The sequence below is a fragment of the Stomoxys calcitrans genome, chromosome 4, assembly GCF_963082655.1.
Source record: "Stomoxys calcitrans chromosome 4, idStoCalc2.1, whole genome shotgun sequence".
In the NCBI taxonomy this organism is placed as follows: domain Eukaryota; kingdom Metazoa; phylum Arthropoda; class Insecta; order Diptera; family Muscidae; genus Stomoxys; species Stomoxys calcitrans.
In genome coordinates this window covers 44,064,271-44,087,683 of record NC_081555.1, presented here as the reverse complement: position 1 = coordinate 44,087,683, position 23,413 = coordinate 44,064,271, and the positions used below count along the sequence as shown (strand labels likewise).

The window sequence follows — 23,413 nt, the reverse complement described above, 5'->3', positions numbered from 1 at the left end:
GAATGACCTCAGTCATTTGTCAACCCGAAGACAAGTTTCTTGGTATTCAGATGGTGTTATCATCTCGGCTCTCTGTTTTTATTTGGCTTGGTTTTCCCCACTGCAGGTTCTGGTCTTATCAATTTTCAAGAGGACAGCTAGAGTCTTAAAGCAGGCCTACCAAAAGACCTGCCAATTCTTTACGACCATGTCTTAGTGTTATTTGTTTGAAACAGGGATTCGAAACAGGTACATTCTTTACGCTCCGCTCCGGCAATTTTTTTTCGCTCCACTCCGCTCCCCGAATTGATTTCCAGAGCCTCTATAGGGTGCAGTTGTCCGATTTGCCTGAAATTAAGCAAACCGTTATCTTTTATGAGCATAATCAATCGATCCATATCCGTACATAAAGGGTGATTTTTTAAGAGCTATAAGAAAGTTTTTCGAAAAAGCTCATACAATTCAGAAAAATGCATAAAATCTTTATTTGAATCGATAGTACTGTCATTTAATTTAATGATTGAAGATTATTTCATGCAAGTGTTGACCGTGACTGCGCCTCATCTTTGAAGAAGTGCGGTCCAATGATGCCACCAGCCCATAAACCGCCCATAGCTAAAAAAAATCAATCTTTAGCTCCCATATTATCCGACCTCTCGATTTTACTCTCTAAGCCTTTAGAGTTCGCAATTAGGTTAGGTTGAAAAACAGGGTGCGGATGTTAATCCGCCTCATGCCACAATGGGGATACCCCTAAGACAGTGATCGGCTTGCTGTGCGCTCTAAATAAATTCGGCCAGGCCGAATCTTGGGAACCCACCACCATGAATTCTACAAAAATTTATACAAATTAAATAACGTTCTAGGGCATAATTTTATTCTACATACCAAACTTCTGTCAAACCAGCAAAAATTAAAGCCTCTAGGAACCGAACAGGGATGATTGAGAGACCGGTTTACATGGGAGCTATATCAGGTTATAGATCGATTGAGACCGTACTTGGTAAAGTTGTTGGAAGTCTTAACAAAACACCACATGCAAAATTTCAGCCAAATCCGACAAAAGTTGCGGCTTCCAGGAGCTTAAGAAGTCAAGTCGGCAAATCGGTTTATGTGGAAGCAATATCAGCTTATAGACCGATGTAGACCGTACTTGACACAGTTGTTGGAAGTAAAAAAAAAACACTACTTGCAAACTTTCAGCCAAATCGGACAAAAATTGCGGATTGTAGGGGCTCAAGAAGTCAAATCGTGAGATCGGTTTATATGGGAGCTATTTCTAAATCTGAACCGATGTGGACCATTTGCCATCTGTGCAAAATTTCAGGCGGCTAGCTCAACGCGTTCGACCGCTATCGTGAGGGACATGGTTAGATCGACTCAGGACGTCTAGACTTTATGAGTTCTTAGACGAATATTTCGAGGTGTTACAAACGGAATGACTAGATTAGTATACCCCCATCCTATGGTGGTGGGTATAAAACAAATGTAACCTCGAAAAATAAAATCTATGTTAAGAATTCCGTGCTACTTAAAAAATCCTTAATTGTTTTCCATGCCACGCCCCTAAGTTGGTTTATGTCTCGTATTGTGTCCCCACCTAAGTGCCGGTTTCTATTAGACCCAATTACTATTAAATTTTATTGATATGTTGCATAATAATTGCTCCTATAACCTACAAGTATGTCCTGACGTCTCTATTAGGTTAGGTAAGGGTGACAGTCCTTTACAGACTCACTTAGACAATTTTAGGTCCATTGTAATACCACAGTAGCGGCAGGCCAAGGCTTCTGGTGGGAATCGAACCCACGACCACTGCACTGGTAATCCAAGCACGCTACCAACTAAGCTACCGAGGGGCCTGACGTCTCTATTGCCCCCCTAAAAACGGATCATCCGAGTTTACTTCTTAAGCATATACTCTCACAGATCGGTCCATATGACAGCTATATTCAAACATGGTCTGATATGGACCACACGCGGTTCGGCCTAGTGCAACTTCATGTTCCAAACTTATATCAAAATATGGTCCTGCCTGTATCAAATTTGGTAAGGACAACGGGAAATCTAGAAATTTCAACGAAATAGGAAAATAGGGTTTTTTTTGTGGGCTTTAGACCCTAAATTTGCAGATCTGTCTATGTGGCAGCTATGTCTAATTGTGATCACTGTTTTAAATTTAAGCAAAATCTGAAATATCCTAACATGAACCGATCTGGACCATGAAAACCGAATGTCGACAAGCATAATAAAACTCACTGTTCTGAATGTCACCAAAATCGGGTGTTAAACGCGTCCGATATGAGCTTAATACCCTAAATCGGTACGTCGGTCGGAAAATACGGTTTTTTATGGGCTTAAGACCCTAAATTGGCAGATTGGTCTATGTGGCAGCTATGTCTAATTGTGATCACTGTTTTAAATTTTAGCAAAATCTGAAATATCCTAACATGAACCGATCTGGACCATGCAAACCGAATGTCGACAAGCATAATAAAACTCACCAAAATCGAGTGATAAACGCGTCTGATATGAGCTCAATACCCTAAATCGGTACATCGGTCGATATGGCAGTTAACATCTAATGTACAGGAGTCAGAATGAAGTCCGAAAATTCTACCAAAGAATTAAACATCAAACCGATGGCTTTGGTGCAGGCACATCCTCCTGCAGAGAAAAAAAGGAAATCTGGTAACTGACACAGATAACATGCTGAGGATATGGAAAGAACATTTTACCCAAATGCTAGTGTCCTACGTTGGCGGCGAAGAGGATACCGCAGAGCCAATCAATGATGATGGTATAGAACGTTTACCTCCTAGTCAGAATGTGGTTCAAGTAGCAGTGACCCGACTAAAGAACAACAAGGCAGCAGGAGCCGACTGGTTACCCGCTGAACTATTTAAGACCGGAGGCGGCACGCTGATAAGGCGTATGCAACAGCTTATCTGCGCAATCTGGCTAGAAGAACGCATACCCGAAGATTGGAACCTCAGCATACTATGTCCCGTACACAAGAAAGGAGACAAGACGGAATGTGCCAACTATAGAGGAATAAGTCTCCTCCCCATCGCATACAAGATACTCTCGAGCGTACTGTATAAAAGATTAAAACCTAAAGTCAATGAGATAATTGGGACCTATCAACGTGGCTTTAGACTTGGAAAATCCACCCTAAACCTGATATTCACTCTGCACCAAATCCTGAAAAAGACCCGAGAAGGACAAATCAACACCGACCATCTCCTTGTTGACTACAAAGCCGCTTTCCATACCCCTTTACGTTCAAAGGTATTTCAAGCCATGTCTGAGTTTGGTATCCCTGTAAAATTAATAAGAATCTGTAGGATGACACCTGCTGATACGCGTTCCTCAGTAAGAATAGGAAAGAATCTCTCCCAACCAATTCAATACCAAACGAGGTTTCAGACTAGGAGGCAGCCTATCGTGTGATCTCTTTAATATCATTCTGGAGAAAATTATACGAGATGCAGATGTGAATAGATATGGCACACTAATCACAAGAAAACACATGCTACTCGCCTTTGCCGACGACATCGGTCACCGGAAGTAGTAACTGCAGCCTTTGAAAGAATCGAAAGAGAGTCAGTGAAAATGGGTCTGGCAGTAAATGGAGATAAGACGAAATGGATGGTTTCCACTCCCAAAAAGCCTTGCACAACCGAGCAGGTAAAGAAAATGGAGAAAGTTGGGAACCACATCTTTGAGAAAGTCAGCAACTTTATCCACCTCGGCAGCGCCGTAACCGAAACGAATGACAGCTGTTTTGAGATGATGCTAGTTTGGACTAAGTAAGCGGTTTAGAAATAAGGCCACCTCCCGACAGACGAAGATTACACTATACAAGACACTGATACTACCCGTGTTGTTATATGGTTCTGAGGCATGGGTACTTGTGAAAGCAGAGGAGGCAGTGCTTGGAGTATTTGAGAGAAAGATACTTCGTAAGATATATGGACCAGTTTGCGACGTATGAACTGCGAGCTGTATGACGACGAAGGCATAGTTACACGAATTAAAATACAACGGCTGCGTTGGCTAGGTTATGTTGTCAGAATGGATGAAGAAGCTCCGGCGGAGAAGTTTTTTGAAGGCAAACACGGTGGTACACGCAAACCGGGAAGACCAAAAGCAAAATGGAAAGATCAAGTGGTGGGAGACACCTCGAAACTTGATGTCAGAGCTTTTAGAATGAGCGCAGAAGATCAAGGTGCTTGGAACGCTATTCTACGTTTGGTTAGTGGAACAAATGTTCTGTCATAGCCAATTAAACCAAACAAGTAAGAGCGTGCTAAGTTCGGCCAGGCCGAATCTTATATACCCTCCACCATGGACGCATCTGTCGAGTTCTTTGCGCAGTATCTGTTTTTAGGCAAACAAAGAATAATGAATACGGACGGACGGAGGAGCTATATCGTTATAGTCCGATTCGGGGCTCAAGAAGCAAAATCGGGAGATCGGTTTATATGGAAGCTGTATCAAGCTATAGATCGATTCTGACCATATTGCACACGTATGTTGAAGGCCATGGGAGGAGCCGTTGTACAAAATTTGTGCCAAATCGAATGAGAATTGCGCTCTCTAGATGCTCAAGAAGTCAAGAACCCAGATCGGTTTATATGGCAGCTATATCAGGTTATGGACCGATTTGGACCATACCTAATACAGTTGTTGAAAGTGATATCAAAACAATATGGGCAAAATTTTAGTCAAATCGGATAAGAATTCCACCTTCTAAAAGCTGAAGAAGTCAAGATCCCAGATCGGTTTATATGGCAGCTATATCAGGTAATGGACCGATTTGGACCATACCTAACACAGTTGTTGGAAGTGATATCAAAACACGTCGTGCAAAATATCAGTCAAATTGGACGAGAATTGTGCCCTCTAGAGGCTCAAGAAGTCAAGACCCATGATAGGTTTATATGGCAGCTATATCAAAACATGTACCGATTTGGCCCATTTACAATCCCAACCGATCTACACTTATAAGAAGTATTTGTGCAAAATTTTAAGCCGCTAGCTCTACTCCTTCAAAAGTTAGCGTGCTTTCGACAGACAGACGGACGGACATGGCTAGTTCGACTTAAAATGTCACAACGATCAAGTATTGGGTTGCCCAAAAAGTAATTGCGGATTTTTTAAAAGAAAGTAAATGCATTTTTAATAAAACTTAGAATGAACTTTAATCAAATATACTTTTTTTACACTTTTTTTCTAAAGCAAGCTAAAAGTAACATCTGATAACTGACAGAAGAAGGAATGCAATTACAGAGTCACAAGCTGTGAAAAAAATTGTCAACGCCGACTATATGAAAAATTATTTTTGGGCAACCCAATATATATATACATTTTATGGGATCTTAGACGGATATTTGGAGGAGTTCCGAACAGAATGACGAAATTAGTATACCCCCATCCTATGGTGGAGGGTATAAAAATATGTATTTAAAAGGTTTCTATTTTCTCGGAGCGGAGGGGATTTTGAGATTTGAAACTGCTCCGCTCCGGGTTCAAAAAATTCACTCCCTGTCAACGCTCGTTTCAGCAAAAATAGAAATGCTCCGCTCCGAATCCCTTTAGATTGAAAAATACGCAAATTGGCAAACATTAGGCTTTTCTTTCTACTTCGCTTAAAGCCACCGTTAAAAGTTCATATAAGGCGTTAAACACAATTGGAGCTGCACCCAGAGAAATTTGTTAGTAAAAACAGCAAACAAGTTTGCTGTAATATCAGAACATCTGCTGAGAAAAGGCCAGCAGTTAGTTTGCTTGTAATTTTCATTTCTAATTTTTTTCTGCAAAAGTGAAAAAATGTTGATTTAAGATCAGAGTACATTGTTTACTGATACCAGCAAACTTATTTTTCAGGGTGTACAGTTGAGAGTTTTAGCGAATTCTGGACGAATTTGCGGCATTAGCAGTCGCTTACATTAACACAAACCTAATTGCTTTTTAATGACTATATTAGTTTAAAAACGATGATTTCACATTTACAATGATAATTATTGTGTTGCCCAAGAAGTAATTGCGGATTTTTTAAATGAAAGTAAATGCATTTTTAATAAAACTTAGAATGAACTTTAATCAAATATACTTTTTTTACACTTTTTTTTCTAAAGCAAGCTAAAAGTAACAGCTGATAACTGACAGAAGAAAGAATGGAATTACAGAGTCACAAGCTGTGAAAAAATTTGTCAACGCCGACTATATGAAAAATCCGCAATTACTTTTTGGGCAACCCAATATTATTTTTGTATCCCCAGTCGTTGAATGTGTCCATACGAATCTTGTCATTCCATCTGTAAAACCTCAATTTGCCCAAGGCCAAATCTAGTATACAAATAAAAGAAGTCGGATAAGTGTGCTTTGAGACATACCACATTGTTTATCGAAATGAAATAAATTGTAACATAAGTTTCTGAAATCTGGTAAAAAAAAACTTTACTTTTTCCGTCTATTCTCGGCATCCATTTAAATTCTTAACATAAGATTACGACAAAAAGAGAATGTTCCATTTACAGAATGCGCAAAATACCTGGGTGTTTTGCTGGACAGGAAATTGAACTTCAAATCCAACATTTTGGAAAGGGCAAAAAAGGCCACTCTTGCCCTATACACCTGCAAGAGAGTCATTGGCAAAAGTTGGGAATTAAGACCGCGTGTCATACATTGGGTATATATTGCAGTTGTCAAACCTATAATGCTATATGGTGTTGTGGTCTGGTGGACGGCGCTTCAAAAATCCCCCTACTGCTCAATACCTAACCGAATCCAAAGGATGGCTTGTTTGTGCATCACAGCCGCACTGAGGACAACACCATCTGATGCACTGAACTTAATGCTACATCTTATGCCTCTGGACATTGTGGCTACTCAAATTGTAGCGGCCACTGCCGTGAGGTTAAGGGAGCTTTCTCATTGGTCATGTGGCGGCTACGAACACTGTACAATACACTTGATACAATATCCGATGTGGCAGGCAGTGTGGATTATACCCTTCCTGAGCCGCTTTTTGATAAAAAATACTGTACCACTATTCCTGATTGGAACTACGATATCACTGGTACCAGGAGTTGCATAGACTTTTTTACGGATAATTCCAAACTAAACGACCAGGTGGGCTTTGGGTGTACTTTAAAGATCTAAAACTGGTCATATCGAAAAGGTTAACCGACCACTGCAGTGTGTCTCAAGCAGAGATCCTTGCAATTAAGGAAGTGGTGGAATGGCTAAGATATATAATGTCATTACGACGATTGGCATAAATATCTTCCCAGACAGCCAGGCAGCTATTAAATCCCTGGAGAATCTATTTCTGAACACAAAAACCGCCCTCGACTGTCGCAGATGTCTCAACGAGATGGCTGAACAGTTAAAAATTCACCTGTTCTGGGTGTTGGGCCACAATGATATATCTGGGAGTTGTATAACGGATGAGCTTGCGAGACTAGGAACTACCCAACACATTCCAGAGATACTGGAATCTGCGGGTTTGTTTCTAGCAACATGTAAGCTAGGTTTTCAGGACCATGTCCGAAGGACAACGAATGACAGATGGTCACAAAGGGGGGGCTGTGAGCATTCTAAAACTATGTGGCCTAATCTAGACTTGAAGAGGTCCACTGCTTTGCTGTCATTGGCTAGAACAGACGACTCAGTCATTGTGTCCATCATGACAGGTCACTGTCTAATCGGAAAACATGCTGACAGACTGAAGGCTGCCAGCAACGACTTTTGCAGAAGCTGTGAGGACATCGAAGAAGAAGAGACTATAGAACACCTTCTGTGTGTATGTCCCGCACTAGCAGTTAGAAGGAGTTCCACTTTAGGTTCTCATTTCATGGAGAACCTGTCTGATTTAGCGTATGTGAACATTCGCAAGTTATAGGGCTTTTTAAAGCGATCTGGATGGTTCAACGGTAGGAACTAGAAGGCATCTTCCTTCTTCTGTGGTATCACATCTTCCTGTGGTATCACAATGAACGAAAACTTTTAAGTGAAAAAATATCAATGTCAGACCAAATAAAACTAAAATAAAGAGATAAAGCCAGTTAGAAGTCATGAGGAAACTCATTGTACAAAATGTTAGCCTAATTGAATGAAAATTGCGCCCTCTATAGGCGCAATGTATCATAAAGGATGCATTCAGTGTCGGATTGCTTATTTTTGTTTAATTTTGCGATAGCATCAGTCAAAAAATTAAATATCGAACGTTAAGGCCATCGCAATTGGCATTGTTCTCAACACAACCAAAGAAACCTGCCCTCGTGTGTGTACGTGTGCATGTCAAATGAGAGGAAGAGAAACACAAACAAAGAGAACGTTCAAAAAATGGGGTAGTTTGCTTCGAATGTAAACACCAAGAACTGACATCTTAATACCGTCAAACTGGCCGGCTGTTTTCAGCTGTTCACGTGAGACCACCTTGGTCGATGTCGACAAGGAATGGTGTTTGGAAAAGGTAGCGAGCAGGCTGAACTACAAGCTTTCTACGCTCAAACAATTTTCGACCTCAACACTAGTTAAAATGAACTAATTTTGGGAAATATTGAATTTCCTCTGGCGCTAAAGAATAATATGCTCGTTTACACTTTACAACTGTCCTTAGCCTATCGGAACTCTATTATAAAGGGTGATTTTTTTGAGGTTAGGATTTTCATGCATTAGTATTTGACAGATCACGTGGGATTTCAGACATGGTGTCAAAGAGAAAGATGCTCAGTATGCTTTGACATTTCATCATGAATAGACTTACTAACGAGCAACGCTTGCAAATCATTGACCCAAGACCCCCTTGTTGGTGCATTTGGTTGGCTGTTTGGTGGAAGGCATCAGTTGTCGATGCAGACCATGAATGTTTGTTGTTGTAGCCACATATTCATGTGGAGGTGGCGATCCTCATCAAGCTCCTGTAGGTGATCAAGCTCGTTCCTCGATCGCCGCGGGAACAGCATCGCCATTGGTTATTTAAAGACGCCAATAACCCGCCTTGCAATTTTGCGAGCTGGTACCACCAGGCCTCTCACTGAGATTCTCCGTTCGATACCGCTGATTGTCCGCGACTGCCGTTGCAGCTACTCCGTATGGAGCATTCCACTATCCCCAACCAGTGGACGCGCCCGGTAGTTCGCAGCTAAGCTCGTGATAGCAATGAAACCCACACAGATCGGACCTCAATGTTCCGGCCTGTGTGGTGCTCACAGCTATTCCGTGAAGTTTGGGATAGGTAGCGATCAGGGTGGGGATTTATGGGCCGGTTATGTTATCTTAGGATGCGAGCTAAGCGCAGAGATGTGAGCAAAGCGCCGGTGCCAGCTTTGTACTGATGCAAACGAATCGCGATGTAAGCTAGGTGCGTGCAACCTAAATGCCTATTCAAACGAATCACGGAAGTAAACTTGGTGTGGATGCAACTAGGTGCAGATGCAAGCTAAGTGCGTATGCGAACGAATCGCTGGGCAAACACCTGGAACTATGTTAAGACAAGTTATTTCGATGGCGAACACTACCATAAATCTACTTTGGCCAGTCTTTCTATAGAACTAGAGAGTTCACCCTTATGGCAGTAAAGACCCAACCTTTAGACCACGAAATGAATGGAATTGAAAATAAATGCTTACTTACTTAAATTAACTATGACAGAAGATTTGTCGCATTAGCCGAACGTAGAATAGCGTTCCAAGCACCTCGATCTTCTGAGCTCTTTCTAAAAACTCTAACACAAAGTTTCGAGGTATCTCCCACTAATTAATCTTTCCATCGGGTTATTCATCGTTCCGGTTTGCGTGTACCACCGTGATCACCTTCAAAAGTCTGCTGGGGCTTCTTCATCCATTCTGAAAACCTGACCTAGCCAACGCAGCCGTTGTATTTTGATGCGTTTAACTATGTCATACAGCTCGTAGTTCATAGGACGCCTGCATTCTCCATGACCGGAAACTGATCCATTATTTTTCGAAGAATGTTCCTCTCAAACACTCCAAGTATCGCCTCATTACCGTCTTGTCCCCTTTCTTGTGTACGGAACATAGTATGCTGAGGTTCCAATAATCGGGTATGCGCTCTTCTAGCCAATTTGCGTAGACGAGGTGATGCATACGCCTTCAGTCTTAAATCGTTCAGCCGGCAACCTATCGGCTCCTGCCGCCTTATTGTTTTTCAGCCGGGTTACTGCTAGGTGGACCTCGTTTTGAATAGGTGATACACATTCTATACCATCATCAGGGATTGATTCTGCGGTATACTCATGACCACCATCATCGGATACCAGCAGCTGGGAAAAATGTTCTTTCCATATCATCAGCACTCCATTTTTATCAGGTACCAGATTTCCTTCTTTGCCTCTGCAGCAGTTGTGCCTACACCAAAGCCATCGGTTTGATTTTTAATTATTTGAAAGAATTTTTGGACTTCACTCTGACTTCTGATAATCTCGATTCGCTCACACTTACACATTTCCATTTCCTTCTTCTTCCTGCGGAGTAGACGTTTCTCGTGTCTCCTTTTCTTCGCCTGGAGCATTGCTGTTGACTGTAATGTTGCCCTGTATGCCGCATTCTTGGCGTCAATAGCTTTTTGGTACTCCTGGTCGTACCATAGGTTCCGTTCCTTGGGGTAGGCTTTAGGTACCCAAGTGTGGATGTTGCTGCTCTTTTCATGGAGTGGGCAATGCCATTGCGCTGTTATACCATCGGGACAGGGAGTGTTTTTTTCCAGCAATTGGGTCAGCCGAGTAGAGTATGCCGTTGCCATCTGTTGTGTTTGCAGCTTTTCAATGTCCAGCTGTCAGATCTTACTTTTCTCACCAAATGGCTGGGCTGGAGTTTCAAAATCATCCCTGGAGCTACTGAACCATGTACAGAGGAGAGCGAAGGCGTTGATTAGGGACAGTGGGGTATCCAACTCTGTTGCCTCCCTTCATCATCGTCGCAATGTGGGTTATTTGGCGCTGTTCTATCGGTACTTTCATGGCGTGTGTTCGTCTGTCAGGGATACTAGACATTCCAGGAACTCACACCCATTTGTAATTGATTGGCCAGCAGATCATACAACGCATTATAGAGAGAATTCTTATTTCACCGGAACCGTTCGTATGTGGAATCGACTTCCGGCTAATGATTTTCTCACTAACTTTGACATCCAAAGATTCAAGGCAAATGTCAATAAGCACTACACCCATTTCCCCCCTCCAATTCCTAATTTCCTCTCGCCAAAGCAATGCACTGCATTCATAGGGGACATCCCCTGCGTGTTGGCTGACAGAAAAAAAAACACAAGGTAATGATCCGAATCGATGTTCGTCCTCCGGATCGGTAAAATACCTTCCATCCATCACAACATGATCTATTCTATGGTGGAGGGTAAAAAAAGCCAATGATAAGTGTTGATACTAAAAACAAAAAAATACTATTTAATGGCAACGGTAAGATTTGCAAACCTTAGGAAAATTTTATGAAAAAAAAATGTTTTGAAAATTCTAAGAATTTCAGATTCTTGAAAAAATAACGCGCTAAATCAATTATCTGTCATTGAAAATTCTGTAAATAAATTATGTCACTTCAGTAAATTAATTAGTTTAATTAATGGTGGTCCAATTGTTATTATCAATGAGTTCTATGAAATAGACAAGACGAAAAACAAACGTTTAATTTCTAAGAAAAAACCCATAGATAATAAACAATTCAGACAAGTAATAACGCCATAAGTTCCGCCGGGCTGAGTGACTTTTTCAGGGCTACATATATCGAGAACATCATATATCAAGGAGGCCAGAGGTTAGCATGTCCGCTTATGACGCTAAACGCCTGGGTCGAATCCTGGCGAGTCCATCAGAAAAAATTTTCAGCGGTGGTTTTCCCTAGCTAATACTGGCAACATTTGTGAGGTACTATGCCATGTAAAACTTCTCTCCAAAGAGATGTTGCACTGCGGCACGCCGTTCGGACTCGGCTTTAAAAGGGAGGCCCCTTATCATTGAGCTTAAACTTGAATCGGACCGCACTCATTGATATGTGAGAAGTTTTGGCCCTGTTCTTTAGTGGAATGTTCATGGGCCAATTTGCATTTGTACATATATCAAGTTACAGACCGATATGGACCGTACTAATCATGGCTGTTAAAAGGTAAGAGCGTGCTAAATTCGATCGAAATTATATACACTCCACCATTGATCGCATTTGTCGAGTTCTATGAACCGTTTTAGAGTATACATGGCACAATTGTTGTAAGACAAAACAAAACAATACGTTGAAAATTTCAACCAATTCTGTTAAAAAACTTATAAAAAGCCTTCTTCAGGACACACATATCCTTTATACATAAGAAATATGGTAAAACAGAAAAGGAATCAAAGAAAGAAGTGGCAGATGAACAGATCTCCCCAGAACAAACAAATTCTGAATAAGTTAACTCAAAAACTTCGCAAAGAAATCAAGAAATTAAAAAACTCAAAATTTAATCAGTTTATTTCAAAACTGACTTATGATAGTAAAACAGACTATTCACTGTGGAAAGCCACAAAAAAATTGAACTGTCCTAAAAACCTTAATCAACCCTTAAGGACAATTGAAAGCGAATGGGCAAAAACAGATCTAGAGAAGGCTAATGCCTTTGCGAAACACTTGTACACAATTTTTTCTAATAAGTCAAACTCAAAGGAAGAAAACGTCGGTCTATCATGTCAAGAAATAATTTCAAAAGTTACCTTAAAGGAAATACTTCAGGAAATAAAATGCCTCAAAAATAAAAAGTCACCTGGCTTTGACCTGATTACAGCAGAAGTATTGAAGAATTTACCGCTAAAAGCATTAGCTAAAATAACAAAAATCTTTAACTCAGCTATTCGTTTAAACTATGTGCCAACAGCTTGGAAAGTCGCCGAAGTAATAATGGTTCCAAAACCTGGGAAAGATCTAAATGAAGTAAGCTCCTACAGACCTATTTCACTACTACCATTAATTGGTAAACTTTTTGAGAAAATAATAGGCAAACGTCTAAACTCTTTTATTGAAAGAATGAATTTAATACCAAGTCATCAGTTTGGCTTTCGTAAAGGTCATTCCACCATAGAACAAATTCACAGGATAACACATGATATTGAAGAAGCTTTCGAAAAAAAGGAGGTATGTTCCGCTGTATTTTTGGATATCTCTCAGGCTTTCGACGGAGTTGTTCACACATCGCTAATACACAAGCTTAAGTCAATACTTCCGGATAGTTATTGCAAGCTGATGGAGTCATATTTAAACGATAGATTTTTTCGAGTCAAACAGGGTAACGAGCATTCGGAAATCTACCCCATCTACTCAGGAGTTCCACAGGGCAGCATATTGGGTCCATTTCTGTATTTACTATATACGTATGATCTTCCCTCGCATTCAGAATGTACTATAGGTACATTCGCTGACGACACAGTCATAGTTGCAACAGGCAAAACAAACGAAACATCAACAATCAAACTACAAAATGCTTTGGCGAAAATTGATTCATGGACTGAAAAATGGGGACTTAAGCTCAATAGTTCAAAGTCCGTACATGTAGATTTTACACAAAAAACAAAAACCACCCATAAACCCATTTTCATTAAAGGCAAACAAGTTCCTATTGCTGATTCGGCAAAGTACCTTGGAGTGACGCTAGACAGCAAACTAAAATGGAAAGCTCATGTGGCAAACAAAAAAAAAGCTCTAGAAATTAAATATCGCGAGTTAAAATGGCTGATCGGTAGAAAGTCTTTACTATCTATCTCCAACAAACTTATGATATATAAGCAAGTCTTAAAGCCGATATGGCTATATGGTATCCAACTCTGGGGATGTGCCAATGAAAGTACCATTCAAAGTATACAGTTACTCCAAAACAAAATCTTAAGAGATATAGTAAAGGCACCATGGTATATAAGAAATAGCGACATACATAGAGATCTTAAAATCAGCACTGTAAGAGAGGAAATACAGCAAGTAGCAGATAACTATGAGAAAAGGCTGCACCATCACAAAAATCCGGAGATCCCAAAACTTATGGAGGCAAATATAACCCGAAGACTCAATAGATATAAACCCTTCGATCTGAAGAGGAGGTTTACCCAGCTACTTGTGCCTTAAAGCATAAGCTGTATCATACATAATTATATAATTTAAATAAACTACTAGTTAGTCCTAATTCAAATGACTAGTTGTAGTATTATACTTAAGCAACATTGTTATGTCTAAGAAATAAAAAAAAAAAAAAAAAAAAAAAAAAAAATTCTGTTAAAAATAGAGTCTTCCCTCCAGAAGCTCAAAAAGTCAAATCGGGAGATCGATTTGTATGGCAGCTTTATCGAAACATGGATCGATTTGGCCCATTTGCAAAACTAACCGACCTTAACTAATAAGAAGTATTTGTGCAAAAAGAGTCTAGCTTTACTCCTTCGATAGTAAGCTTGCTTTCGACAGACGGACGGTCAGGGCTAGTTCGACTTAAAATGTCATGACGATCATATTTCTTGTTCGTTTCCCTTTCGAGGCGAGCTCAATCATTGATCGGAGATTTTTGCACCAACCACAACACACACTAACCACTATGGGACGAGTTTCGTCATTTGGTTAGAATAACTCTACTTTACTATGCTATGACAGAACATTTGTTCCACTAGCCGAACGTAGAATAGCGTTCCAAGCGCCTCGATCTTCTGCGCTCATTCTAAAATCTCTGACACCAAGTTTCGAGGTGTCTCCCACCACTTGATTTTTCCATGGGGCTTTTTTTGGTCTTACCGGTTTGCGTGTACCACCGTGTTTGCCCTGAAAATACTTCTTTGCTGGAACTTCTTCATCCATTCTGACAACATGACCTAGCCCATGCAGCCGTTGTATTTTGATGCGTGTAACTATGTTATCGTCGTTATACAGCTCATACAGCTCGTGGTTCATACGTCGCCTATATTCTCCATTAACGCAAACTGGTCCATATATTTTACGAAGTATCTTTCTCTCAAATACTCCAAGCATTGCCTCGTATGCTTTCACAAGTACCCATGCTTCAGAACCATATAACAGCACGGGTAGTATCAGTGTCTTGTATAGCGCAATCTACGTCTGTCGAGAGGTGGTCTTATTTCTAATCTGCTTACTAAGTCTAAAGTAGCATCTGTTTGCCAGTATCATTCTTCGCTAATTCTCAAAACTGTTGTCATTCGTTTCGGTTACGGCGCTGCCGAGGTAGATAAAGTTACTGACTATCTCAAAGTTGTGGTTTCCAACTTTCTCAGTTTTCTTTATCTGCTCGGTTTGGGAGTTGAAGCCTTCCATTTCGTCTTATCTCCACTTACTGCCAGACCCATTTTCACGGACTCTCTTTCGATTCTTTCTACTTCCGGTGACCAACTTATGATATCGATGTCTTCGGCATAGGTGAGTAGCATGTGTTCTCTTGTGATTAGTGTGCCATATCTATTCACATCTGCATCTCGTATAATCTTCTCCAGCAGGATGGCAAAGAGATCACACGATAGGCTGTCTCCTTGTCTGAAACCTCGTTTGGTATTAAATGGTTCGGAGAGATTCTTTCTTATTCTTACTGAGGAACGTGTATCAGCAAGTGTCATCCTGCAAAGTCTTATTAATTTTGCAGGGATACCAAACGCAGACATGGCTTGAAATACCTTTGAACGTTAAGGAGTATCGAAAGCGGCTTTGTAGTCAACAAGGAGATGGCCGGTGTTGATTTGTTCTTCTCGGGTCTTTGGCTCAGTGTGAATATCAGGACCAGGGTGGATTTACCAGGTCTAAAGCCACATTGATAGGGCCCAATTATCTCATTTACTTTAGGTTTTAATCTTTCACACAGTACGCTCGAGAGTATCTTGTATGCGATGGGGAGAAGACTTATTCCTCTGTAGTTGGCACATTCCGTCTTGTCTCCTTTCTTGTGTACGGGACATAGTATGCTGAGGTTTCAATCATCGGGTATGTGTTCTTCTAGCCAGATCGCGCAGATAAGCTGATGCGTACGCCTTATCAGCGTGCCGCCTCCGGTCTTAAATAGTTCAGCGGGTAACCCGTCGGCTCCTGCTGCCTTGTTGTTCATTAGTCGGGTTACTGCTACTTGGACCTCATTCTCACTAGGAGGTAAACATTCTATACCATCATCAGGGATTGGTTCTGCGGTATCCTCTTCGCCGCCAACGTAGGACACTAGCAGTTGTGCAAAATGTTCTTTCCATATCCTCAACATGCTATGTGAGTCAGTTACCACATTTCCTTCTTTGTCTCTGCAGGAGGATGTGTCTGCACCAAAGCCATCGTTTTGATGTTTAATTCTTTGGTAGATTTCCGAACTTCATTCTGACTCCCGTACATCTCAATTCACTCACACTCATGTCTTTCCATTTTATTTTTCTTTCTGCAAAATTGACGTTTCTCCTCTCTCCTTTTCTCCCGATACCTCTCCTTCATCTGGCGCGTTGCTACTGATTGCAGGTTTGCTCTATGTCGCATTCTCGGCTTCAGCAGCATCTCGACATTCTAGGTCATACCTTGGGATTCCTCGAGGGGTTTTCCGGTACCCAAGTACGGATTTCGCGGCATTTTCAATGGAGTGGGCAATAGTTTGCCACTGCGCCATTGTATCATCGGAACAAGGAGTGCTTTCATCAAGCAGTTGGGTCAGTCGAGTGGAGTATGCCGCTGCCATTTGTTGTGTTTGCAGCTTTTCAATGTTCAGCTTCCATGCAGTGTCGAACGGGTGCGAACCTTTGCTGCAACAAGGTAATGATCCGAATCTATATTCGCTCCACGGATCGATCGTACATCGAACACACTGGATGAATGCCATCCATCTATCACAACGTGATCAATTTGGTTCCTCGTGTTTCGATCGGGTGATAACCATGTGGCTTTGTGAATATTTTTATGTTGAAATCTGGTGCTACTAACTACCATGGTTTTTGCTGCGGCAAAATCTATCAGCCTCAACCCATTACTGGATGTTATTTCGTGGAGGCTAAACTTTTAAACTGTTGGGCCAAAAATGTCTTCCTTCCCTATCTTCGCATTAAAATCTCCCAGAACGATTTTAATATCATGGGCGGGGCAGCGGTCATATTCTCTCTCTAGGCGCTCGTAGAAAATACCCTTGGTCTGCTGGTCTTTCGTCGGGGCATGGGCAAAAATAAGGCTGATGTTGAAGAATTTGTCTTTTATGCGGATTGTGGCTAGCCACTCATCCACAGGAATAAAGCTGTAAACAAGGTGTTTCAGTCTCCGACTAACCAGAAATCCACAGCCAAATTCATGCCTCGTGTTATGGCAGCTTTAGTATAATTCGTCATCGTTTGGTGACGTTAGTGAAGCCATTCCCAGTCTATCGCACTTCCTGTAAGGCGGTAATATCTGCCTTGTACTTCTCTAATACATCCGCCACCGCGTATACTGCACCTTCTCTATAAAGAGTGTGGGCATTCCGAGTGCAGATCCGCAAATTATGGCCCTTTTTCGTTTGCGTGACTCGTTGGAGCGTGACTGGTGGAGTCTTTCGAAGATGGTTGACCTCTTCGGGAGAGGAAATCAGCTCAAGAAAAACCCTGGATGTCTGGGTAGATTCGCAACTTTGGGAAAGAGGTCCGCAGACTTTATAACAGAGCTCGTAGTGACAGAGCGGAAGATTACTGAAATATGTACTACACACGACTCTAGGAATACAGAATACGACGGGACTCACGGAGACACCGGAATTTTGGAGTAATGATGTTGATCGAAGATTAGGTTAGGTTGAATGAGTCGCCCACCAAATGTGAGTTCACTCGGAGACCAGCTTGGCCCATTGTGATACCCTTGAGAGAGAAAGGGAAGAAAATGGAAAATGTGAGACCTCGTACTAGAGTTAATAGACGAATAAAAAGAAAAAGACAAAGCCAAAAGTCAGGAGGAGTGGAGAAACCCGAGCTGGAGGTAGAGAACCGCCCGTACCTACAACAAGCACGGACCTACCTACGCCGGAGCCTGTGTCACCACCCTTCAGAACCATCCTGTTCCTTCAAAAAACCTCAAGAAAGATACCATAGGTACTTTCGCAAGGTCACCCAGATCACAGAAGAAACCGCTACCCAGAAAGGACAGCCTACGTCTCTGCAGACCCGGACAGGAACAAAGCAAGAGCTCAATAGTCTCATCCTCATCGAGGCAACTCCTACAAAAGTCATTGTACGGTATCCCCATGCGCGGGGCCATGCGGCCTATGTCCAGTTATGACCTTGTCAAAGTATTCATCGACCTCAGCATGCCGAGCTGTCTCAGCGTAAGCGCGACCTTGGCGGAGCAGGTCCAAATATAGGCCCCAAAGGACTGCACATCCATATCCTGCAGGAGGATGTTCGTTAGGAAGTGGAGGGCGACCCCCAGGATGATTTATTGGATGTATACGGCCATCGTGAGGCCAATACTGGCCTATGGAGCACTGGTATGGTGGGATGCCGTAGGGAAGAGGACGCGTGCGAGGGAGTTCGAGAAGGTCCAGATACTGGCCTGCGTCGGGATCACAGGGGCACTGAGATCCGCTCCGCAGGTAGGCCTGAAAGCGATGCTGGATATGCAGCTCATTGGGGCCTATATTTAGAACTGCGCCGACAGGGTCGTGCTTAGGCTGAGAGAGCTCGGCATGCTGAAGGAGGATGGTTGCGGCCACAGTTCGATTCTGGGTGTTATGGATACGGAGGGTAGACTGAGGAGGATCTCCGACTACCTGGCACCAGTGCCGACTGTAGTGATTCGCGATTCGTTTTCCTAAGAGGGACGAATGGTGGGCGAATGGTGTGCTTGAGGAGGATAAGACCTCGATCTACACAGATGGCTCCAAGATGGAGTCGGGGACTGGATTGGAGGTCTACTCTGATGCACTTAATATCAGTATGTCTTTGAGACTGCCGGACGAGTGTACGGTCTTTCAGGTAGAGGTCTTAGCCATTGCAGTGGAAACTCAGAATTTATGTGGATAGTATGGAGGCGGTCAATGCCTTGGCGTCTTGCCTAAGTGGCATTTGTAGAGCTATTGAACACAGTAGTTGGGGTGGCCAGGGCGGCGTCGGTGGCGAGGTGGGACTAGGTGGACGGGCTGCGAAGGCGCTATGGCCAGTCATCGATCAGAGGAGGACGAGGGAATAAGAGGTCGATGAGTACCTTGACAGGTGTCATAATCAGACAGTGTGCCATAGGCCGCATGGTGACGCGCATAGGGATACCGCACAGTGACTTCTGTAGGATTTACCTCGATTAGAACGAGGAGGAGACTATGCAGCACTTGCTGTTTTCCTGTCCGGGTCTGACGAGACGTAGGCTCTCCTTTCTGGAGAGTCGTTTCTTCTGTTATCTGGTGAACTTGCATACGTAATTCAGGTATCTCCCCTGAGGATGGAACAGGATGGTTCCGACGGGGGTGCCACAAGCTCCGACGTAGGTAGATCCGTGCTTGCGTAGGAACGGGCGGTTCTTCACCCGCCGCTCGGGTTTCTCCACTGTCTTTTTCTTTTATTCGTGTATAACCTCTAATACAAGGTCTCAGATTTTCTTTTTCTTCCCTTTCTCTTTCTCTATGATACCACAATGGCCCAACTGGCCTCGGAGTGAACTTACCTTTGGTGGGCAACCCATTCAACCTAACCCATGAGCCATGTAAAGTGTTCAGAGTGAACATTGGGCATCGACAATCTCTCTCCATCTAGCTCTATAGTTGGCCAAAGCCTTGGCTTGATTCCACAATACTTTAATGGGGATACAATAACAGAATTAAGTCGCTTTAAGTGGTATGAAAAATAATTAAGGATTTTTCTAATAGCACGGAATTCCTGACTTGGATTTTTTCGATGCGACTTTTTAGTATTTAGAGAGCCCAACAAGCCGATTACTTAGATGCAAGTCTATAGTGGTATGGAGCGGATTACTCGTACTAATATTCCTGCCATTATTGGGCATTAAGGCCCATATTGTTCCAATTGATCTATATGTTCACTTGGGGGAATTTTGGAAGAGGCCCTAGACACTTGGACCCACGTTTTAATATCAGATTCGCATTAAAGTACCACATACCTTCTATTTGAGTGGAGGTCTGGGGGTAATTTTGGGGTTGGGGCGGCTCAAATCCCTCCCAATCCCTCTTATTTAAGCCCCATATTGTACCGACCTGTACTTATGCCCGTTTTAGTGAGCTTGGGGGTTTTTTAGTGGGACGTTCCCCCATGTACAACCCATCTTTGATATATGTATCTCGAATATATCACGTAACATTGGCTTCGATGCATATTATACTCGCATAAAAAAGGACCCCAACAAAAGTTTGGCCTGAGAACCCAAAACCCTTTAAGGGATTTGCTCCACTGACCTAGCACTTTCATCTCCATTTGGAGATCGGTTTATATGGGAGCTATATCAGGTCATAACCGATTTGGGCCGTACATGGCGCAGTTGTTTGGAGATATAACAGAATCCTATGTGCAAAATTTCAGCCAAATCGGATGAAAATTGAGGCCTCCAGTGGCTCAAGAAGTCAAATCGGGAGATCGGTTTATATGGGAGCTATATCAGGTTCTTCACCGATTTGGACCGTACTTGGCAGTCGTAACAGAACACTATGTGCAAAATGTAAGCCAAATCGGACAAAAATTGCGGCTTCTAGGGGCCCGGGAAGTCAAATCGGTAGATCGGTTTATATGGAAGCTATATCAGGTTATAGACCGATTTGGGTCGTACTTGGTACAGTTGTTTGGAGTCATAACAAAACACTATGTGCAGAATTTCAGCCAAATCGGACAAAAAATATGGCTTCCATGGGCTTACGAAATCAAATCGGGAGATAAGTTTATATAGGAGATATATCCAAATCTGAACCGATATGGGCCATTTGCAATCCCCAACGACCCACAACAATATAATGTATCTGTGCAAAATTTCAGGCGGTTTGATCTACGACTTCGAACCCTATCGTGATTTCGACAGACGGATGGACGAACGGATATGGCTAGATCGACTCAGAACGTCGAGACGATCGAGAATATATATAACTTATGGGGTCTTTGACGAATATTTCGAGGTGTTACAAACGGAATAACTAGATTAGTATACTCCTATCCTATGGTGCTGGGTATAAAAACAAAGAAGAGTTAAGTAAAGTATCAGGTTATCATAAAACCGACAATCAGTTACATAGGGACTCAAAAAGCTAATTCTATTCTGCTATTATTATACCCTTCACTATAGGATGGGGGTATACTAATTTCGTCATTCTGTTTGTAACACATCGAAATATGGGTCTGAGACCCCATAAAGTATATATATTCTTGATCGTCATGTCATTTTGAGTCGATCTAGCCATGTCCGTCCGTCCGTCTGTCTGTCGAAAGCACGCTAACTTTCGAAGGAGCAAAGCTGCCATATAAACCGATCTTGGGTCTTGATTTCTTGAGCCTCTAGAGGGCGCAATTCTCGTCCGATTGGGATGAAATTTTGCACATAGTGTTTTGGTATCACTTCCAACATTTGTGATAAGTATGATTTAAATCGGTTCATAATCTGGTATAGCTGTCATATAAACCGATCTTGGATCTTGACTTATTGAGCCAATAGAGCGAGAAATTCTTATCCGATTTGGCTGAAATTTAGCATGAGGTGTTTTGGTATCACTTCCAACAACTGTGGTAAGTATGATTCAAATCGGTCCATAATTTGATATAGCTGTCATATAAGCCGATCTTGGATCTTGACTTCTTGAGCCTCTAGAGGGCGCAATTCTCGTCCGATTTAACTGAAATTTTGCACATAGTGTTTTGGTATCACTTCCAACAACTGTGGTAAGTATGATTTTAATCGGTTCATAATCTGGTATAGCTGTCATTCAAAACTGATCTTGGATCTTGACTTCTTGAGCCAATAGAGCGAGAAATTCTCATCCGATTTGGCTGAAATTTTGCATGAGGTGTTTTGCTATGACTTACAATAACTGTGCTAATTATGGTGCAAATTGGTACATAATCTGATATAGCTGCCATATAAACCGATCTGGGATCTTGACTTCTTTAGCCTCTAGAGGGCGCAATTCTCGTCCGATTTGGCTGAAATTTTGCACATAGTGTTTTGGTATCACTTTCAACAACTGTGGTAAGTATGATTTTAATCGGTTCATAATCTGGCATAGCTGTCATATAAACCTATCTTGGATCTTGTCTTCTTGACCCAATAGAGCGAGAAATTCTTATCCGATTTGGCTGAAATTTTGCATGAGGTGTTTTGTTATGACTTCCAATAACTGTGCTAATTATGGTGCAAATCGGTCCATAATTTGATATAGCTGCCATATAAACCGATCTTTGATCTTGATAGAGGCTCAAGAAAATTTTGTACAACGGCTTCTCTCATGACTTTCAACATACGTGTCAAATATGGTTTGAATCGATCAATAGCTTTATACAGCTCCCATATAAAGCTATCTCCCGATTTTGCTACTTGAGACCCTAGAAGGCGCAATTCTTATCTGAATGAACTGAAATGTTACACAATGACTTCTACAATGTTCAGCATTCATTTATGGTCCGAATCGGACTATAACTTGATATAGCTCCTATAGTATAAAAGTTCTTATTTAATATCTTTTGTTTGCCTAAAAAGAGATACCGCGCCTAAAACTCGACAAATGCAATCCATAGTGAAGGGAACATAAGATTCGGCCCGACCGAACTTAGCACACTCTTACTTGATTTTCAATCATATTAACATGGTGTTTTACAATAGTATCTGTCAATTATTTTTCATATATCATAAATAAATAAAAAAAAATCAACCTAAGTCCATATTAATTTTAAATTTTGGCTATTATTATCACTTAAATTACTGTCTTAAAATTGAATTAAGCAATGAATCTAAATTCGTTCAAGCAAAAAGGACCCTACACTGAAATCGGCATAGGTGCAACAGTGGGTTTATTTACTGGTTTCATCACCATGAGAATAGGAAAATTGGCTGCAATTGCTGTGGGCAGCAGTATACTAATACTGGAAATCGCACAGATGGAAGGTCTGATAAAATTCGATTGGTCCGCTATTCCAAAACTATTGGACATGGGAAAACAACAAATGTCTAATAAATCATCAATAATCGAACAAGCATTGGATTTCGCAATAACAAATATGGCCTTCACGACATCCTTTATAGGAGGTGTGTTTATTGGAATTGGATTATCCTAAAAGTAAATTGGAGTTATTAAAGAATACATACGAAAATAAATTTTGCTAAAGTAAAAACAATTTTTTGCCAATTTGAAGAAACTAAAGCTTCTAAAACCTCTTATTTCCAACCCTTGGCTTACTTTACTTTAATTGGCTATGACAGATTATTTGTTCCACTAGTCGAACGTAGAATAGCGTTCCAAGCGCCTCGATCTTCTACGC

The 23,413-nt window shown here is 41.7% G+C and overlaps 1 protein-coding gene across 1 annotated transcript; it reads left to right on the top strand.

The window, feature by feature from the left end:
• The first annotated feature begins 22,879 nt into the window (after positions 1-22,879).
• Positions 22,880-23,209, top strand: LOC131996909 (FUN14 domain-containing protein 1-like). Its single transcript, XM_059367108.1, has one exon. It carries the CDS (start codon positions 22,880-22,882, stop codon positions 23,207-23,209), a length of 330 nt encoding a protein of 109 aa, XP_059223091.1.
• Positions 23,210-23,413: the final 204 nt, after the last annotated feature.

What these genes read in the sequence shown, in the direction of transcription:
- LOC131996909 (XM_059367108.1), top strand. Translation starts at nt 22,880, where the DNA reads ATGAATCTAAATTCGTTCAAGCAAAAAGGACCCTACACTGAAATCGGC.